Source organism: Bubalus bubalis, chromosome 18 (genome assembly GCF_019923935.1).
Source record: "Bubalus bubalis isolate 160015118507 breed Murrah chromosome 18, NDDB_SH_1, whole genome shotgun sequence".
In the NCBI taxonomy this organism is placed as follows: Eukaryota; Metazoa; Chordata; class Mammalia; order Artiodactyla; family Bovidae; genus Bubalus; species Bubalus bubalis.
This window is the reverse complement of record NC_059174.1, coordinates 10,009,206-10,027,881: the sequence shown is the minus strand read 5'-3', so window position 1 is coordinate 10,027,881 and position 18,676 is coordinate 10,009,206. Positions and strand designations below refer to the sequence as shown.

Sequence of the window (18,676 nt, the reverse complement as noted above, 5' to 3'; positions counted from 1 at the left end):
CGACCCCGTGAATTGCAGCACACCAGGCCTCCCTGTTCATCACCAACTCCCAGAGTTCACTCAGACTCATGTCCATCGAGTCAGTGATGCCATCCAGCCATCTCATCCTCTGTCGTCCCCTTCTCCTCCTGCCCCCAATCCCTTCCAGCATCAGAGTCTTTTCCAATGAGTTAACTCTTTGCATGAGGTGGCCAAAGTATTGGAGTTTCAGCTTTAGCATCATTCCTTCCAAAGAACACCCAGGACTGATCTCCTTTAGGATGGAATGGTTGGATCTCCCTGCAGTCCAAGGGACTCTCAAGAGTCTTCTCTAACACCACAGTTCAAAAGCATCAATTCTTTGGCGCTCAGCTTTCTTCACAGTCCAACTCTCACATCCATACGTGACCACTGGAAACACCATAGCCTTGACTAGATGGACCTTTGTTGGCAAAGTAATGTCTCTGCTTTTGAATATGCTATCTAGGTTGGTCATAACTTTCCTTCCAAGGAGTAAGCGTCTTTTAATTTCATGGCTGCAGTCACCATCTGCAGTGATTTTGGAGCCCAAAAAAATAAAGTCTGACACTGTTTCCCCATCTGTTAGGTGCCACCATATTAGGAAGAATCTTAGCTGCTGCAGTGTTGGGAACGATTCTGAATGGTGGCCATGTCAAAAGGATTCTGAAGGCTTTTGTGTTGTCAAGAATCTGAGGGGCTGTGGTGTTCAGGAGGATTCTGAGGTAGTGTCATGTTGAGTAAGATTTTGAGGTGCTCCATGTTGACAAAGATTCTGAGGACCTGCTGTGTTGGGAAGCACCTGAGGGCCTTTTGTGTTGAGAGTAATTTTGAGGCATGCCATGTTGGTAAGAATTCTGAAGTGCTGGTATGTTGAGGAATATCTGTGTGGATTATGAGTTGAGAAGGATCTGAGGGCCTGTTGTGTTGGGAAGGATTCTTAGGGGCTGCTGTGTTTAGATGGATTCTGAGGGGCTGTCATTTTGAGAAGGTTTTAGGGATTGCTGTGTTGAGAATTCTGAGTGGCTGCTGTGTCAGAAGGATTCTGAGGGCTCTTGTGTTGAGAAGTATCTTTGGGTCTGCCACTTTAAGAAGCATCAGAAGAGCTGCATGATGAGACAGATTCTGATGGCCTCTGTTTAAAAGACTCTTAGGGGCTGCTATGTTGAGAAGGATTCGGAGAGGGTTCAGGGTTGAAGAGTATTTGAAGTAGTGTTGTGTTGAGTATGGTTTGGAGGTGCTCCATGTTGAGAAGGATTGTGGGAGCCCGCTGTTTTGGGAAATGTCTGAGGGACTGTTTTGCTAAGAATGATTCTGAAGCATGCCATGTTGGTAAGAATTCTGAGATGCTGAGGATGATTCTGAGGGCTGCTGTGATGAAAATGGTTTTGAAGAGCTGCCGTGTTGAGGAGGATTCTGAATTGCCTTGTTGAGAAAGATATTGAGGGTCTTCAGTGTTTGGAAGGATTCTGAGGGACTGCCATGTTGGGAAGGTTCTGAGGTGTTGTGGCTTAGATGGATCCTCAGGGCTACTGTGTGAGAAGGATTCTAGGGGCTGTTGTGTTGAGAAGGATGTGGGTGGCTTCTGCGTTCAGAAGGATTCTGAAGGGGTGCAGTGTTGAGGCGGATCTGAGGGAGTGTGGAGTTGAGTAAGATTTTGAGGTTGAGAAGGATTCCTAGGATCTGTCGTTTGGGGAAGGTTTCAGGCTCAGGTGGTGGATCCCCTGGAGGGATTAACGCGTTTATGAGGACACAGGCCAACCCTGCTCTGGGCGTATCAACTGGTGCGAAGACGCATCACTTTTATGCTTCTTGGGTCGATATGTTGGAATGTGTCTTTCTGAAGGCAAGACCAGGTTTCTTGGATTGAAGGCTCATTGGAGGTCAGGGCTCTTTTACAGAGTCATTGGATTCATCAAGTGAAAATGATCGTAAATAATGGTTCTGTGGACACTGAGGAATAGCCTGGAAAGCGAGGGCTCAGGAAGGAGCTGGGTGGCCTAGTTGGCAGAGGTGGCTCTCCTGGCTTCAGGAATCCATCCATATGGATAAGAAGAGCTTGCACCCCAGCCCAGGCCATGTGGGCCTGTTACTCGTGGAGATCTCTGTGCACCTCTGGGTGCGTGCATTCATTCCCTTGGCCTCTCTGGCCACAAGAGCCTACCTTCCTCTGAAGGGGGGGGCCTCTGTACCATGAGCTCAATGTGGAAATAGTCCATGTGTCTCTCCAGTAGAAACAAACCATCCTGGTCAAGTGGTCATTTCTTTTGATCGCTGTCTTTATTGAGAAGTGCAGAGAACTAGAAGGGTTCCTTTACAGCAGTACCAGCACCCCGTGTGGGCCAGGATCCAGCTCTGGGCACCCCCACCCCCTGCGCTGCGGGGCCACCTCACCCCCTGTGCTTCTGGCCTCAAGCCACCTTGTGTCTCTCCTGGGCTCTCCCCTCCACCACCTGTCTGGCCCCTTCTATCAGCTCCCAATTCTCTGTCTTCCTGTGACAGAATAAACCGGTCCCAGTTTCTCGGATACCTTTCCCTGAGAGGTTGATGGGGTCTGTGTCCCCCACCAGAGTGGGCTCTGGGATGCTTGACTGGCAGAGGATGGCAGAGGGGCCAGTGCCAGTTCCAGGCCTGGCCTTTAAGAGGACAACACCTCCCTTCTTTGGCTCAGGGCCCCAAGCTGCTAAGGACTAGTCCTTTGGGGGGTCTGCTGGTGAGGAGGTGGGTGTGCTGAGCCCAGGTGTCCCCACCAGGCACCCTGGGTGAGCACAGCCATCGAGGCCCCTCCAGCCCTCAGCCAGGTACCCCCAAGGGCCTGCAGCCTGTGTGGTGTGGAGCAGAAGCGGCTAGCTCAGCCTCACCCTAATTCTCCCCCTCCACTTGGGCCATCTAATAATGGGGTCACCCTGGGGCAGGCTCTCTGGGCTCACTGCCTCTCCTTCCCCTGCTCTCCGCAGTGTGGGACTTCATCCTGCCCAGCACCCCACCGGCCCTGCAGCCCTGGTACACTGACCAGCGCTTCACCCTGACGCTGCTCTGCGTGCTGGTCATCCTGCCCCTCTCCGCACCGCGGGAGATCGGCTTCCAGAAATACACAAGGTACGGGCTGCAGACCCCTCCTGGGGGCGACGGCTGGGGCTGGGTCCCCACCTTGGCTGGCGTTTAGGGGTGGTTTCTGTCCGCCTGGGATGGGGAGCTGCCAGCATGGTTCTTCCCATTGGGAGAAGAGGAAAGAAATGTTAAATTACCAAAGTCATTCGTGGGCATGATAGAAAATACAGATAAACAGAAAAGAAAATTGCCCGTAATAACAGGGCCTCCATTTTGTTACTTAATGATCGCAAGCTTTTTCTGCACCCACACACACATACACAGGCACGGAGACACACACACACACACACACACACACACACACTTTTTTCATTTTACAGTCTGAGGCTCCACATATACTTTTGAAAAAATAAAGTCTGGCAAAAATCTTCACACAAGTGTGCCACCGACCTTTCCCTGTCATGTAGAGAAGTGGAGCAGAGAAACAGCGGGTAGGACCCCAGAGCCCCCCCGGGCGCCCCCAGCCCTCTCCAGCTGGTCCTTCTGCACGCTGTGTCGTGGCTGCTTAGATGCCGGATCCCAGGGGCTGTGTGGCTGTTGCTGGAGAGATGGGGCACCCGTAGCGCTCACAGCCTTGCAGGTCCCACTGCGTGGCATGAGGGTGTCCCTGCCTGGAACGCCCTTCCTGCTGCCCTATCCTACAGATAACTGGGGCCCAGACAGGAAGAACTTGCCTGAGCCCTTGCCAGTGTGGGCCGAGCTGACACCGAGACCCCGCTCTGTATGGCTCCCCAGGCGCTGCCTCACCACGGTCGCCCCCTGACGCTGCGCTCTCTCGTGTGTTAGCATCCTAGGCACCCTGGCCGCCTGCTACCTGGCCCTGGTCATCGTGGCGCAGTACTACCTCAGGCCCCAAGACCTCGCCCGTGAGCCCCGCCTGGAGTCCAGGTGAGTCTGGGGGATGGCTTCCGGGGGCTTCTGCGAGGGGTGAGGGCCAATTCCCTGCACCCCCCTCCCAACCCCCCATGGTTTGCACAGAGCCCTGGCTCTTCTCATGAAGTTCTTCAGGTCTCTGATGCTGTCAGGTCAGATCAGATCAGTCACTCAGTCGTGTCCGACTCTTTGCGACCCCATGAATCGCAGCACGCCAGGCCTCCCTGTCCATCACCAACTCCCGGAGTTCACCCAAACTCATGTCCATCGAGTCGGTGATGCCATCCAGCCATCTCATCCTCTGTCGTCCCCTTCTCCTCCTGCCCCCAATCCCTCCCAGCATCAGAGTCTTTTCCAATGAGTCAACTCTTCGCATGAGGTGGCCAAAGTACTGGAGTTTCAGCTTTAGCATCATTCCTTCCAAAGAAATCCCAGGGCTGATGCTGTACAGCTCAGCAAAAGCTCTTTTCCTTGTTCAGAACCACTTAGCTGCCACTAGTGAGGACAGGGTGAGGGGCATGGAAGCACCACATGCCCGCCAGCCGGGGCTCCTGGGCAGTTGCAGACGTGCCCCACAGTGTGGAAGAAACAGGACTAGCCAGCAAGACACTGAGGCCAGTGAGGCCCGAGAGACCTGAGCGACACCAGAAGTGAGGACTCCTGTAGGGATTCGGAGCTGCAGGGAGGACTTCCATTTCGCATGGAAGCCATTTCAGGGTTTTGATCACAGCAGGGCCTTGAAATCAAATCTGGTGGCAGGCCAGCTCCAGGGGCCTGTGGCCTGTGACGTCACCCAGGTCCCAGGCTCAGAAGGGCCCACCCTTGGTTTAACACCTGGCTGTTACTATCCTGAGATTCTTCACGGCTGCTGAACAAGGGCCGGCATGTTCATTTTGCACGTGGTCCCACAAATTGTGTGGGCCCTCCTGGAGGACAGATCAGAGGTGGAACAGGAGAGAGAGGAGAGTCCAGGTTGATTCTGAGCTTAGAGCAGGGGGACCGAGGGCCATGCTGTTTCCTGGACTGTGTGGGACGGGGAGGAGCAGCTGGCTGGGGGAGGGTTTTGGTGGGGACATGTTAGGTGGGAAAGGCTTTGAGACACTAAAGACGTCAGGGAGCTGTCAGACTGGAGTTCAGAGAGGCCACGGCTGGAAGTAGAAATGTCAGCCCAGAGGTGGCATGCAAGGGCTGTGTGAAAACCGTCACAGCCAGTGGTCCTCCACCGGTCCTGGGGGCCCAGGAGAGGAATGGCGAGTCGGCAGCACTGTTAGCCTCCTGGAGCTACTTGTTTTACCACAAACTGGGAGGCTGAAAGCAGCAGAAATCCCTCCCCTTGGTGCTGGAAGCTAGAAACCGAGTATGAGGGTGTCAGTCGGGCTGTGCTCCCTCAGGAGGCTCCGGGAGGGGCCTTCCTGCCCCTCAGGGTCCTGAGCTGCCAGCACTCTTTGGCGCTCCTTGGCCTGCAGGCGCTTCACTCCAGCTTCAGCGCCACCCTCACACGGCTCTCCCTGGGTATGTGTTTTCTCTTCCCTTAAGGGCACCAATTGTTGGATCAACTCCCATCCTGCTCCAGTACGACCTTGTCTTAATTTAACCAATTATATCTACAAGGACCCTTTTTCCAAATAAAATTTCATCCTGAGATTCCCACTGGATATAAATTTGGAGGGGGGATGGTCACTGTAAACCCAGGACAGGTGATGATAGAATGGGTCTATCTATCACCCAGATGATGACCTCTGGGTCTCAGAAGTCAGTGAGCAAAATTTCAAGAATTTTAGGGTGTTCACCACCGAATACTGCTCCTAGGTCACGTGGGACTGAGCCCTGGTGCTGGATTTGGCCACAGAGGCCAGTCTTGATGTGGCTGAGACTCGTCAGGGCAGGAGGTAGGGATGAGGCCCAGGTGGATTGGAGTCAGGAGAGAGGTCTTCCGAGGAGGGGAGGAGAGGAATGGGCAGGAGGCGGGGCTCAGCGGCCCCTACACGCCCGTACACTGATGGGGTAATCCAACAGAGCAGGAAAGCCGGCAGGAAAGGCCCAGATCCCCTGCTGACCTGCGGCCTTGAGTCCACCCAGGGGAGGGTCTCGTGCCCTGGAGGTCCGTCCTCCAGGGCTGGAGCTTGGGTGGCATCCGCCACAGGAACAGGAGGGGACAGTGCTCGTGGCCCAGAGGATGCAGGCAGGCAGACGGAGCAGCAGAAGCGTGGGCTCTGAGAAGCCGGCCGTCTGCTGACAGTGCTGTCTTGAGCAAGGTCTGAGAAGGCGGGGCTTGGCTGGGGGGCTCCCTGGGCTGCATCCAGAGTTAAGAGTCAGCCGTAAATGCAGCACAGAAGGGAGATGCCACTGTGCGAGCCCCCTGCGGCTGCTGTAACAAGTTACTGCGGACACAGTGGCTCAAGACTAGACAAGCTTATTATCTTCTGATGTCAGAAGTCCAGAATGAGTCTCCCTGTGCTGAACTCGAGGGGTCAGCAGTGCTGCGTTCTTTCAGGAGGTCTAGACAAGAATCCGTCTCCTGGCCTTTCCCAGTTCCTAGGGGTGCCCACGTTCCTTGGCTCGTGGCCCCTCCACAGTCTTCACAGCCAGCAAGGTTCCATCTCTCTGACCTTGCTTCTGCAGTCACAGCTCCCTCTGACCACAGCTGGGGAAGGTTCTCTGATGGCAAGGATTCTTATGATATATGGGGCCTAGATAATCCGGGGTCATCTCCCACCTCAGAGTCCTGACCTTCATCACACCTGCAGAGTCCCTTGTAGGATATAAGGTCACAAACTCCCAGCTTCCCAGGATTAGGATGGGGACATCTTTGGGGGCCATTATCCTAGCACAGCCAGGAAACCCTGGTTGTATAGTGGGTGCTATTTATGCCCCCCCCAACTGTGTGTCCCCAAGTCTGCTGGAGGCCAGAACCTGGAGCTGCTCGAAAAGAAAGCTGGAGGGCCACCAGTTGGGGGCCACTGAGAGGGTTTGACCTTAAGAGTCTGCCCCATGCACCCGTCAGTTCTCTTAGGCTGCTTAGATGGAGGTCAAACCATCCTTGTCCTATTGGGGTCTGTTTGGATTCTGCCTGTGCCCTGCCCACCCCCCCACCCCCAGCCCCTAACCTTACTGGGGACAGGCAGCCTCCAAGGAAGCTGGGAGTTCCTCCTACCCATGTCCTGCCCACATTCCGCCTGCATGGAGACTGTCAAGTTGTCAAATGTCAGCACAGATGTACTTAAAAGTGCAGCACTTTACATGCGGCTTCTGCCACCCCTCAACCCCGGAGTGGACGTGGTTATTAAAATCTACCTTAGAGATACACTTAGTTACAGCTTGCTTGTATTATTTAAAACTCGTCTTCAAGTTGAAGGTTGTTTTGAGTTTAACTTTTTGTAACAAACACCTGTTTTCATCTCTTTACAGTCCCTCCTCCTGGACCTCTGTATTTAGTGTCTTCCCCACCATCTGTTTCGGATTTCAGGTAACCTTGGCATCTGTGTTGAGGAGGGCGGCATTTGCAGGCTGTGGTGACTGCCTGTTCCCTTGGGGGCAAGTTGCCTCCCTGTCGGGGGTGGGGAGGGAGGTTTGTGAACGTGTTTTGGGATGAACCAGTCTGTCTCTAGGGGACCATGCATATGGGTTGGCGTCTGGGCTCAGCAAGCTCTGAATTTCAGTTGAACTTTGGAACTGGCTCCACTGGCCAGCACCAGCAGCAGCCCGTTTGTTGGGTCTGAGGTCGAGTGTGTGGGTCCAGGACCTGTGCCCTCCTTTGAAAGTCCTGGTGGTGGTGTCGCCCCACCTGGGGACTGGGAGCTGCCTTCCTGCAGGTGGATTCTGCCGTAGGGGCTGGAGGCTTGCAGGCTAGAAGGGCAGCAAGGTGTGCAGGGCAGGTGCTGGGCAGGATATATAGAATTTGACAGAATGTTGTGGAGTAAGAGCTTCTGTGTGTGGAATCTAGTTGGTGGTGCTTCTGATGTAGCTCTCGGTGGGGCAGATTCAGAGATGCCCTCTGCTAGGCGCTGAGGCCTAAGAGGAGTCTTGAGGAATGTGTGGGAGGCGGCAGGTGCAGGGAGATGCTTCTGCTGGAGATCCACGGAGGGGAGGGGTCCCAGGCTGGAGAGCTGCTAAGGTCTGGGTGAGGTGGGTGCTTGGTGAGGGGCTGGAGATGGCTGTAGTGGGGGTCGAGCTCTGCTTCCTGCCTTCTGGTCTCTCTTGGGGTTCCCCAGTCTCCCCACAGGTGGCAGCTGACCCCCTTTTTCCATTGCTTATTTTGGAAAGATTTGCCTCTCTCCTAAAGACAACCACCTACCCGCCACACTGACAACAAAACCGCCCCATGTAGAAGCATGTTCTCAAGGCAGAGGGGCTCAAGACTGACGGTGTCTCAGCTTCCTAGCCCCGGTGTCTTCTCCACTTACCCATCCATCAGCTCCTCTTTCTGTTCTTCATCTTGTGTCTTCTCTGAGAACCATTTCTTGGGGGGAAAAAAAATCCTGAAACATTTCCATTTCTCTTTTTTATAAATGAGTTGCTGTATCGCTCCTGGGACTTAGCGAGCCGCTTACAGGATTTCTCACGTTTCGTCCCACACACCCAATATTTTGAAAGATGTAAAGCGATGATTTTGCTGTCAACTGTCTGGATGGAGTTTAACCAGCCCTCTCTCGGCTGCCTGAGCACCATATGGTGTAGCAGGCTCGCGCCAGCGGAGCAGAAGGGGGGCCGCTTTCCAGATGCTTGGAGGGGGTGCCCCCCTCACCTTTGCCTCGGCTCCCTCATCTGATTCTCCTAGCAACGGAGGCCTGGGCTGCAGTTTCCAGGGACACGGGATGCAGAGATGGGGAGTTAGGAGAAAGATGTGGATGCGGGGTGGGGGTGGGGCTGAGGACTAGTTGCTGAGGCCAGGGAAGGGGCTGCTAGGATCCAGCTTGTGGAGTCGGGGATCTGGGGGTGGGGGGACTAGATGTAGGGGAAGGTGGAAGGGAGGAGGGTGAGGGGTAGGGCAGGGCTGTGCAGGGAAGTGGGGAGTCCCTGTCTCAGTTCAACCACACCCTTCCCCACACACTTAGCAATGGGGAGCCCCCTCCCGCCTGTGCAGAATCAGAAAGAGGGGCTTGTGGGGAGCAGGGGTTAGGGTGAGGCTTTGCTCCCAGCGACCCTGGCCACGTGTAATACTTCTCCTTTGTTTTGTTTTAACTGAAGCGTGATTGATTTATGGTATCATGTTAGTTTCAGGTGTACAGCACCGTGATTCTGGTAACTGAATATATGTGTATGTATGTTCTTTTTCAGATTCTCTTCCTTTATAGGTTGTTACAAAATATTGAGTAGAGTTGTCTGTGCTATGAGTAGATCCTTGTTGGTTATCTGTTTTATATATCAGTCAGTCAGTCCAGTCACTCAGTCGTGTTCGACTCTTTGTGACCCCATGAATCGCAGCACACCAGGCCTCCCTGTCCATCACCAACTCCCAGAGTTCACTCATACTCAAGTCCATCGACTCGGTGATGCCATCCAGCCATCTCATCCTCTCTTGTCCCCTCCTCCTCCTGCCCCCAATCCCTCCCAGCATCAGAGTCTTTTCCAACGAGTCAACTCTTCGCATGAGGTGGCCAAAGTATTGGAGTTTCAGCTTCAGCATCATTCCTTCCAAAGAAATCCCAGGGCTGATCTCCTTTAGAATGGACTGGTTGGATCTCCTTGCAGTTTTATATATAGTAGTGTGTATATGTTACTCCCAAAGTCCTAATTTATCCCCCACCCCCCCTTTCCCCTTTGGTAACTGGAAGTTTGTTTTCTATGTCTGTGAGTCGGTTTCTGTTTTGGAAATAAGTTCATTTGTATCTATTTCTTTCTTAAAGATGCCACATATAAGTGATATCATATTCCTCTCTCTTAGTTTGATAATCTCTAGGTTCATATATGTTGTTGCAAATGGTGGTGTTTCATTCCTTTTTATGGCTGAATAATATTCCATTGCATGTCCATAACCACGCCTTTCTCCATTCCTCTGTCACTGGACACTTGGGCTGCTTCCATGTCTTGGCTGTTGTGAACAGTGCTGCCGTGAACGTTGGGGTGTGTATCTTCTCAAGTCCCGTTCCTCCAGGTATGTGCCCAGGAGTGGAATTTCTGGGTCACATGGTAGCTCTGTTCTTAGTTTTTTAAGGAACCCCCATACTGGTCTCCATCGTGGTTGTTCCAGCTTACATTCCCACCAGCAGCGTAGGGGTTCCCTTGTCTCCACACCCTCTGCAGCAATTGTTACGTGTAGACTTTGAGCACGGCCGTTCTGACTGGTGTGAGGTGCGATTCCTCCCTGCGGTTTTGATCCATGTTTGTCTGATAGTCACCATTGTTGAGCGTCGTTTAGTGTGCCTGTTGGCCAGCTGCATGGCTTCTTTTCTCTTGTTTCTTTTCTCTTTTTTCTCAAAGCTCAACAGCTCTGAGATATGACTTACGTGGGGTGCAACTCACCTCTAGGTCTTTGGTATGTTCACAGAGTTCTGCAGCCATCACCACAGTCAATTTCAGAACATTCCTCACCGCCCCCAAAGAAACTTGTACCTGTTAGCCACCGCTCCCCATCCCCAGCTCGTCCCCCGCCCAGTCCCTGGCAGCCAGAATCTTTCTCACCGTCTCTGGGTGTACCTCTTCTGGACGCTGCCTGTAAGTGGAATCATACAGTAGCTAGTCCTCTGTGGCTGGCTTCTTCCACTCTGCATGGTGATTTCGAGGTGATTTCTGTGTGCTGCGTGTGTCGGGACCGCATCCCTTTTCACGGTTGAGCGATGCTCCACTTTCTGCCGAGTCCACGGCTTGCGTTTCCATCCCTCAGCCGGGGGACGTCTGGGCTGTTTCCACCTGTTACCCACCACGTGCTCCTCTGCCCCGCACCCCACCACTTAGTGACTGGTCAGCCTGCTCTCGGTCAGACGCTGTTCTAGATGCTGTCCCAGCAGGGCAGCCCTGCCCTCAGAAGCTTTATTCCCTCAAATAAGACCAAGAGGCACATGACCCAGGAGTCGTGGGACCCACAGGGAGGAGGGCAGGGCTCCATCCGGCCACCACCAACCATCTTTTCCCCACGTCTGGGTTCCCGAGTGCAGGAGGCAGGACATTGATGCCTGCTGCTCGAGGGTCCTTTTGTATTTGGGGGGAATTTAAGTGCCCACCGCCTGGCTGAGCCGGCCTGCAGTGGGCTTCCATGAGGTCAGGGAGGTCCCTGAGGCTCGCCTGTTGTAGAAGGTGTGGTGGGCTTGCCCTGGGCTGCAAGCCACCTCTGCAGCTGGAATCGGGAGTCCCGCAACCGAGGTGCCCCAGCCACTCCCAGTGTGTGCTCCATGAGGGTAGGGGCTGTGGGCCTGGTTGAGGGGCTACCCCAGATTCACACCAAGGGGACCAGTGAGGGTCTGAGTGTGAGGAGCCGGGCTGGGCGCTGGGAGGCCTCACGGCTGCAGATGGAGCAGAGGGATGGATGATTGAGTAATCCCAGGAGGGCCCTCAACTGGGGGCCAGACTCCACACTGGGGATGAGTGAGGCGAGTGTGTCTGCTACCACACACGCAACAGACGCTGAGCCAACAAGCCCAGCTGTGCTCACATGGGGCCAGCAGGGGAGGGCTTTCCTGAAGGATGAGTGGGAGCTGGCCGGGCCGGGGGCCACCCCCGGCAGAGCACACAGCACAGGCAAAGGCCCTGAGGCAGTGGAGAGGGACAGCTGTGGGCTGAGCCCGGTGGGTGGAGGGAGTCTTGAGTGTGGTGAGTGGCAGACATAGACGGTCATCGTGCTGGTTTTGATCAGAAGGGAGTAAGTGAATGTGACGATGGGAACCCTGTCCCGGGAGCCTGGGAAGTTCCCTAAACCCACAGGGCACATCCAGAAACAGCAGCTCCTCCCTGGCTGCTCAGCAGGGTCTCCCTGGCTGCCCAGGACCTGCCCCAAGAATGTCACATCGTAGGTGGGCTCTCGGCAGTGGTATATGTACTTTAGATTTTTTAAAATGTGATATAGTAATCAGTTCAGTTGCTCAGTCGTGTCTGACTCTTTGCGACCCCATGAATTGCAGCTTGCCAGGCCTCCCTGTCCATCACCAACTCCCGAGTTCACTCAAACTCACGTCCATCGAGTCGGTGATGCCATCCAGCTATCTCATCCTCTGTTGTCCCCTTCTCCTCCTGCCCCCAATCCCTTCCAGCATCAGTCTTTTCCAACGAGTCAACTCTTCGCATGAGTTGGCCAAAGTACTGGAGTTTCAGCTTTAGCATCATTCCTTCCAAAGAACACCCAGGGCTGATCTCCTTTAGAATGGATTGGTTGGATCTCCTTGCAGTCCAAGGGACTCTCAAGAGTCTTCTCCAACACCGCAGTTCAAAAGCATCAATTCTTCGGCGCTCAGCTTTCTTCACAGTCCAACTCTCACATCCATACATGACTACTGGAAAAACCATAGCCTTGACTAGACGGACGTTTGTTGGCAAAGTAATGTCTCTGCTTTTGAATATGCTATCTAGGTTGGTCACAACTTTCCTTCCAAGGAGCAGGCATCTTTTAATTTCATGGGTGAAATCACCATCTGCAGTGATTTTGGAGCCCAAAAATATAAAGTCTGACACTGTTTCCACTGTTTCCCCATCTATTTCCCATGAAGTGATGGGACCAGATGCCATGATCTTCGTTTTCTGAATGTTGAGCTTTAAGCCAACTTTTTCACTCTCCTCTTTCACTTTCATCAAGAGGCTTTTTAGTGCCTCCTCACTTTCTGCCATAAGGGTGGTGTCATCTGCATATCTGAGGTTATTGATATTCCTCCCAGCAATCTTGATTCCAGCTTGTGCTTCTTCCAGTCCAGCGTTTCTCATGATGTACTCTGCATATAAGTTAAATAAGCAGGGTGACAATATACAGCCTTGACGTACTCCTTTTCCTATTTGGAACCAGTCTGTTGTTCCATGTTCAGTTCTAACTTTTGGTTCCTGACCTGCATCAAGAGGCAGATCAGGTGGTCTGGTATTCCCATCTCTTTCAGAATTTCCCACAGTTTTTTGTGATCCACACAGTCAAAGGCTTTGGCATAGTCAATAAAGCAGAAATCGATGTTTTTCTGGAACTCTCTTGCTTTTTCTGTGATCCAGCGGATGTTGGCAATTTGATCTCTGGTTCCTCTGCCTTTTCTAAAACCAGCTGGAACATCTGGAAGTTCATGGTTCACGTATTGCTGAAGCCTGGCTTGGAGAATTTTGAGCATTACTTTACTAGCGTGTGAGATGAGTGCAATTGTGCAGTAGTTTGAGCATTCTTTGGCATTGCCTTTCTTTGGGATTGGAATGAAAACTGACCTTTTCCAGTCCAGTACATAGGAAGTGTATAAATCATAAGTATGTGTGTTCCCACAAGACCATCACCCCAGTAGGGACATAGAACATCATCAGCCCCCTGGAATGTTCCCTCGGGACCACCATCCACCCACCCATACCACTACTCTGCCCTCTGTCACCATAAACGAGGGTTGTCAACTGGGTTGACTTTGTCCCCCTCCCCCAGGGGACACCTGGCAATGTCTGCAGACACTTTTGATTGTCACACCTGAAGGGAGCGCTCCTGTCACCTCGTGGGTCAAGGCTGGGGGTCTGGTCCACGTCACACCGTGCACAGCACAACCCCCAGCATCAACAGTGATTGAGGACCCCATCCTGGCTTGTTTGGCTTGTAACTTTAACTTCACATGTGTGGAAACATTCTTCTCTGGCTGCTTTCGCTCCACGTTACGGCCGCGGGGCCTCTGTGACGGGGTGTGCAGTTGTGTTTACCCCTTTCGGTGCCATGTAATATTCCACACGTGGATATCTGACAACTTCTCCCTTCTGCTAAGTGGTGGGCTTCTGGGTCATTGCTCACGTTCTGGGACAGTGAGACTCTCTAGAGGGTGCCAGGCTGGCCCGAGTCCCAGGCCCTGCCCCTCTCTTGCAGTGTCACGAAGCCGCCGTGTCCATCTACTGCAGCATGCGCCACCAGAGCCTCGGGCACTGGGCCCTGGTCTCCGTGCTGTCCTTGCTGGCCTGCTGCCTCGTCTACTCGCTGACAGGTAAGGCCTGCCTGGGGTGCCCAGGGCCTGGGGGTGGAGCAGTAGGAGAAACCGGAATAATACACATCCTGGGCATAGCGCTAAGTGGTTGGAGCGTCTTTGGTCCCTAACGCCCCCAGGAGAGTCCATGATTCATAGAGGAGGACACTGTACCCAGAGGATTGCCTCAGCTCAACCAGGGTCTCCTGACTTGATGTCTAAGCTGAGATAGAAACCCTGGCTGACTGTCTCGCCACACCCCCTCCTCCCCATCTGGAAGGATGGCAGGAGTGATGCTGTCAGAGTGTTACATTCGGTGTGGTTTACAGGACACCCTCTCGGATACAGTGGGTTTGAGCATCCACACACTGGCGTGGGAGGGTCTTCAGAGGTGGCAGGGTGTGGCTCACAGAAGGGCTGCCACACCCGAGGTCCCACAGCTCATCCGGCCCAGGGCCTGGGCTCAGGCTGACTCCTGGCTGCTTTCCTCCAGCCTGGCAGCTTTCTTTCTTTCATTGGCCTGTCAGAGCCTCTGATTCAGGAAGCCCCGAGGCGGCCATACACGTGTCGGGGGCCTGGACATTTGCTGGGTGACCTCTGTCTAGCAGGGCTCTGTAGCCCCTGGGTCGGACCCCGTGATTGAGGTTCTCTTCCAGACGCTGCAGGGCCAGCAGGATCGTGGGATGGGCAAAAAGCCAAAGCTCAGAGGTGGGGTCTCAGGACAGGGCAGGTGGCTGGGAGGCACTGCTGGATTGTGGGGGAGGGACCTGACCGCTACTGTAATAAGCTGTGTTATTCTAGACAGTTGCTGACACTGGGCCTTGAATTTTCCCATCAGGAAAATGGATGCATGGCCAGCTTCTTTCTCCGGGTACTGAGAGAGTGGGGGAACAGGGCACAGAAAGTATTAGTCACAGTGCTTCCAGTCCATCCTGGAGCCTCGTATGTGAACGCTGAGCTGTTTGGGAGGAACAGTCTTGGCCAGCAGGTCTTGAAGTTAGAAGAACTGAGGATCCTGTAGGCTGAGGACAGAAAAGCCTGGGGAGGTTCTAGAACCTACTGTCAGCTCCGAGGGGAAACCTCAGCAGCGGCAGAGGTGGGTGCTGTCAGCGTGTCGGGGTTGAGATGGGGGACCGGCATTTTTCTCACCAGCTTTCCTGGGTTCCCCTGTGGCCCTCGCAGGTGTGTACGGCTTCCTGACCTTCGGGACAGATGTGTCTGCTGACATCCTGATGTCCTACCCAGGCAGCGACGGGGTCGTCATCGTCGCCCGGGTCCTCTTCGCTGTATCCATTGTGACCGCCTACCCCATCGTGCTCTTCCTGGGAAGGTGAGGCCAGCTCGGGGGCACAGGGTTGAGGGTGGGGCACACCGTCCATCAAGCACTGGCACGTGCTGGGCACCACGCCAGCCTGTGTGTCGTGGGGGTGGTCGTCACCTCCCTTTCCTGGAGGAGGAGAAGGGGCAGGGGAGTCAGGTGGTTTGCCCAGCGTGGCCCAACTGGTGTCAGGACTGCAGCCTGGTGGCCAGAACCTGACCGCCCGGCGAGGCCCCACCCGTCAGCTGCTCACGTGTGGGGGTTTCTGGGGACCGAGGCCCTGCTGTGGAATGGGAGCCCAGCTGGGTGTGCGGGGCAGCTGGGGGACTCTGGGGCACCCAGCGTGGGCGGGGGTGCACTCACATGGGAGCCCGTGGTTTGTGGCCTCCAGGTCGGTGATGCAGGACTTCTGGAGGCGGGGCTGTGGCGGGGCGTGTGGGCCGTGGGCTGTGGCTGAGCCCTCGGGGCCGTGGGTCCGGATGCCGCTGACCGTGCTCTGGGTCACCGCGACGCTCGCCATGGCCCTGTTCCTGCCCGACCTCAGCGAGATCATCGGCATCATCGGCGGCATCAGCTCCTTCTTCATCTTCATCTTCCCAGGTGAGGCCCTGGCTCCCCCGGCCGTGGGTCCTTCCCAGCTCCCTGCCGTGGGGCGGCCACGTGGAGGTCAGGGTGCAGGGGGTGGGAGCCCGTGCAGGTGGGATGGCTCCCAGCCCTGTTTACTGAGCCAGGCCTAGGGCTCTGCACACCTTCCCTCGTTAGGCACCTCGTCAACCCTTGATGGACATGCGAGGTGGGGTGCTGCCATCAACCCATCCCGCAGACAGGAGGACTAAGGCCCTGAGGCCTCTCATGCGGAAGAGGTAGCATGGAGCAGTTCCGAGTCAACCTCAGCCACCCTCTCAAGGCTGCTACTCGCTGTAGGGTTTAATCTTATTTAAATGTTTTCAACTACATGAAACTTGTGTGGTTCAAAGGTGCCCCTCAAACACCTTCTCCCTTCTCCCCCAAACCTGGGAGGTGAATACAGTTTCCACGACTGGTGGGTTCCTAGGAAACCTTCCCAGTGTGAGGATGATGTGAAATTCCTGTTGAATTGGCCTGGCTATTATCCGGGCCTGGGAGATGCAGGGTAGCCAACGCTGGGCTCCCCGGGGGAGGAGGAGCAAACAGGGGCCGAAACCCCAGACCCGGGCGGCCCCTGGTGCTGGAAGGCGGTTTCAGACGGGAGTGGGGTCCGATTCTCTCTACCAACCCCCACCCCCACACCACCCCCAGCCCTGGTCTGGGTCAGATGGGCTCAGCCATGCAGTATCTTAAACACACAGGATGGGCTGGGTGTCTGTGTCCTGGGTGGGGCCTTTTAGCTCCAGCCATTTCCGTGCTGGAAAGGACCAGCTGGGACAGGCTTGGGAGTGGGGAGAGATTGCAGGCTCTTTAGGCCGAGCTGTCTGACTTCGAGTCCCAGCAGCACCATTAAAAAAGAGGGGGAAAAAACCGACAGACAACACAGGCAGCTGGCGGCTGTCAGATGCGTCCCAGGTGTCGGTCCCCGACCTGGCCCTGACTCGCACCGTCTCGCCAGAGACGAGTGTGGCTGTCACTGTTGCTGGAGAGACCCCGGTGCTAGGGGGTGTTGAGCAAGGACCCCACAGCGGTGCCGTGGGCCATGCGCTCCGCCCTCTCACCAGGGGCAGGGGGAGTCCACGGAGCTACTGTGGGCGAAGGCTCTGCTGGCCTCTTGGGTCCCTAGGGGCTGCTGGGTGTTGGCTGAGCCCTGTAGAGCTCGGGGTTGCTTTGGGTTCAATGACAAAGAGCTGCAGTGACCCCAGGCTCTCCCCCGCAGGTCTGTGCCTCATTTGTGCAGTCAGCGTGGAGCCCATCGGACCCCGGGTTAAGTGAGTGTCTGCATGTGAGGGCGGCGACAGGGCATGTGCGGGGCTCGGCTCCAGGGGCGTGAGATGTAGTCGGGCCCGCGGGGTTCTGTTGAGGAGGGAACTGCCGGCCAGGCCAGGAGGGGCCCTCGTCTGCACAGCGACGGGTAACTGAGCCGGGAGGGTCGAAGCCAGCGCTCTGCTGAGTCCACGCATCACCGCCTTCCACGCCAAGGGCTGTGGTCTGTGGTTGGAGCTGTCTGTGGATTTGGGGTCTTCCTGGCAGCTGGAGTGCTGTAATCGAGCATCCTTCTCCAGGGCAGGGTGGGTGCAGGCTGGTCCTGTCACCCCACAGAGCCTCTTTCCACCTGAGGTCATGGTCATGGGCTCCAGTTGGGTGTGACTTTGGGGTGCTACCACTCAGCCCTGAACAGAAAGATGCCCTCGCATCACAGCAGCTGTGAATGTGGGTCCCACCCGCGGGCCTGTGCCTCTTTTTCCCCTTCCTCTGGCCACACGGGGCCCAAGCTTGGTCTTCCCACAGCGGCAGACTCGGCCAGGTTCCCTGCTGGGTTGCGCAATGTTTTTCTGGGCGACTCTAAAGCTGACTTGAGCTGAGCGCTGGCCCCGATGGCCTGTGGGGGTGGGGGGCCCCTACATGGTTTGTTCCCTGTAGTGCCCCTTCAAGTGTTGCTGCTTTTGTGTGGCGCCTCGGGCCAAGTTCACCGAGCCGTTACTGATGGGCTTTCAGGGGATTTTTAATCCCAGCGCTGCCTTAGGGCCTTCTGATCCATCAGAGCTGCTCCGAGGAGCCCGCAGCCCCGTCACGTTCCCTCACTCCCCCCTTCAGCCGGGTGGGTGTTCTTGGCACTGAGCTGCACTCTGCGATGCTGTGTAACTGGAGATGGTCTTTCCATGACAACGGGCCCCGCGGCCTTTGTTAATGGGGCTAGAAATATCCCTGCCGTTTTGCGGGAATCTTATTATCGCGGCTCCCGCCTTGCTGTCTGCCCCATCTCTCCTGGTTACATTATGAAGCGTGGGGATATGGCCTCGGCCACCAGTTCCAGCCACCCCTGGCCCCTCCTCCCTGGCCCCCCCCAGCCGCTGTTCCCATCTGTGTGACTTGGGGCTTCTCCTTCCTCACTTTCAGGAGGCTTCAACCCCACCCCCAAGGAAAAGGAGCAAAAAAGGGGTTTGAACCTAATGTCTCCCCCACCGCAACCCCATTTCTCTGTCTTTGGTAAAGCACCGGGAGGAATGAGGTTAGGAAGTAACAGTTGGGAGTTAATTTTTTTTTCAACTGCGGGGATGCTTTATTTCCTGTTGTCTCAGAAACCCATCCCTACAGGTAAGGGGAAGGCAACTGGAATTGTTTCCAAATTGGTGACTACTGGGCTTCACATCATGAGCGTTCGATACATGTCTGGCTCTTCTGTGGGAAACTCTGGAGA

At 55.1% G+C, this 18,676-nt stretch overlaps 1 protein-coding gene across 5 annotated transcripts in view; it reads left to right on the top strand.

Moving 5' to 3' along the window:
• Positions 1 to 18,676, top strand: part of SLC38A8 (solute carrier family 38 member 8) — a 46,300-nt gene that overhangs the window by 20,523 nt on the left and 7,101 nt on the right. For 4 of the 5 annotated variants that reach the window (XM_044932205.1, XM_044932208.1, XM_044932204.1 and 1 more), the window contains exons 5-11: positions 2,955 to 3,096; positions 3,895 to 3,996; positions 7,390 to 7,447; positions 13,937 to 14,051; positions 15,213 to 15,360; positions 15,740 to 15,948; positions 17,195 to 17,246. In XM_044932205.1, the coding sequence (XP_044788140.1) occupies positions 2,955 to 3,096; positions 3,895 to 3,996; positions 7,390 to 7,447; positions 13,937 to 14,051; positions 15,213 to 15,360; positions 15,740 to 15,948; positions 17,195 to 17,246 (826 nt within the window). Of the gene's footprint in view, positions 1 to 2,954; positions 3,097 to 3,894; positions 3,997 to 7,389; positions 7,448 to 13,936; positions 14,052 to 15,212; positions 15,361 to 15,739; positions 15,949 to 17,194; positions 17,247 to 18,375; positions 18,502 to 18,676 lie in introns of those variants that run through there. The other variant, XM_044932207.1, reaches the window with a different exon arrangement.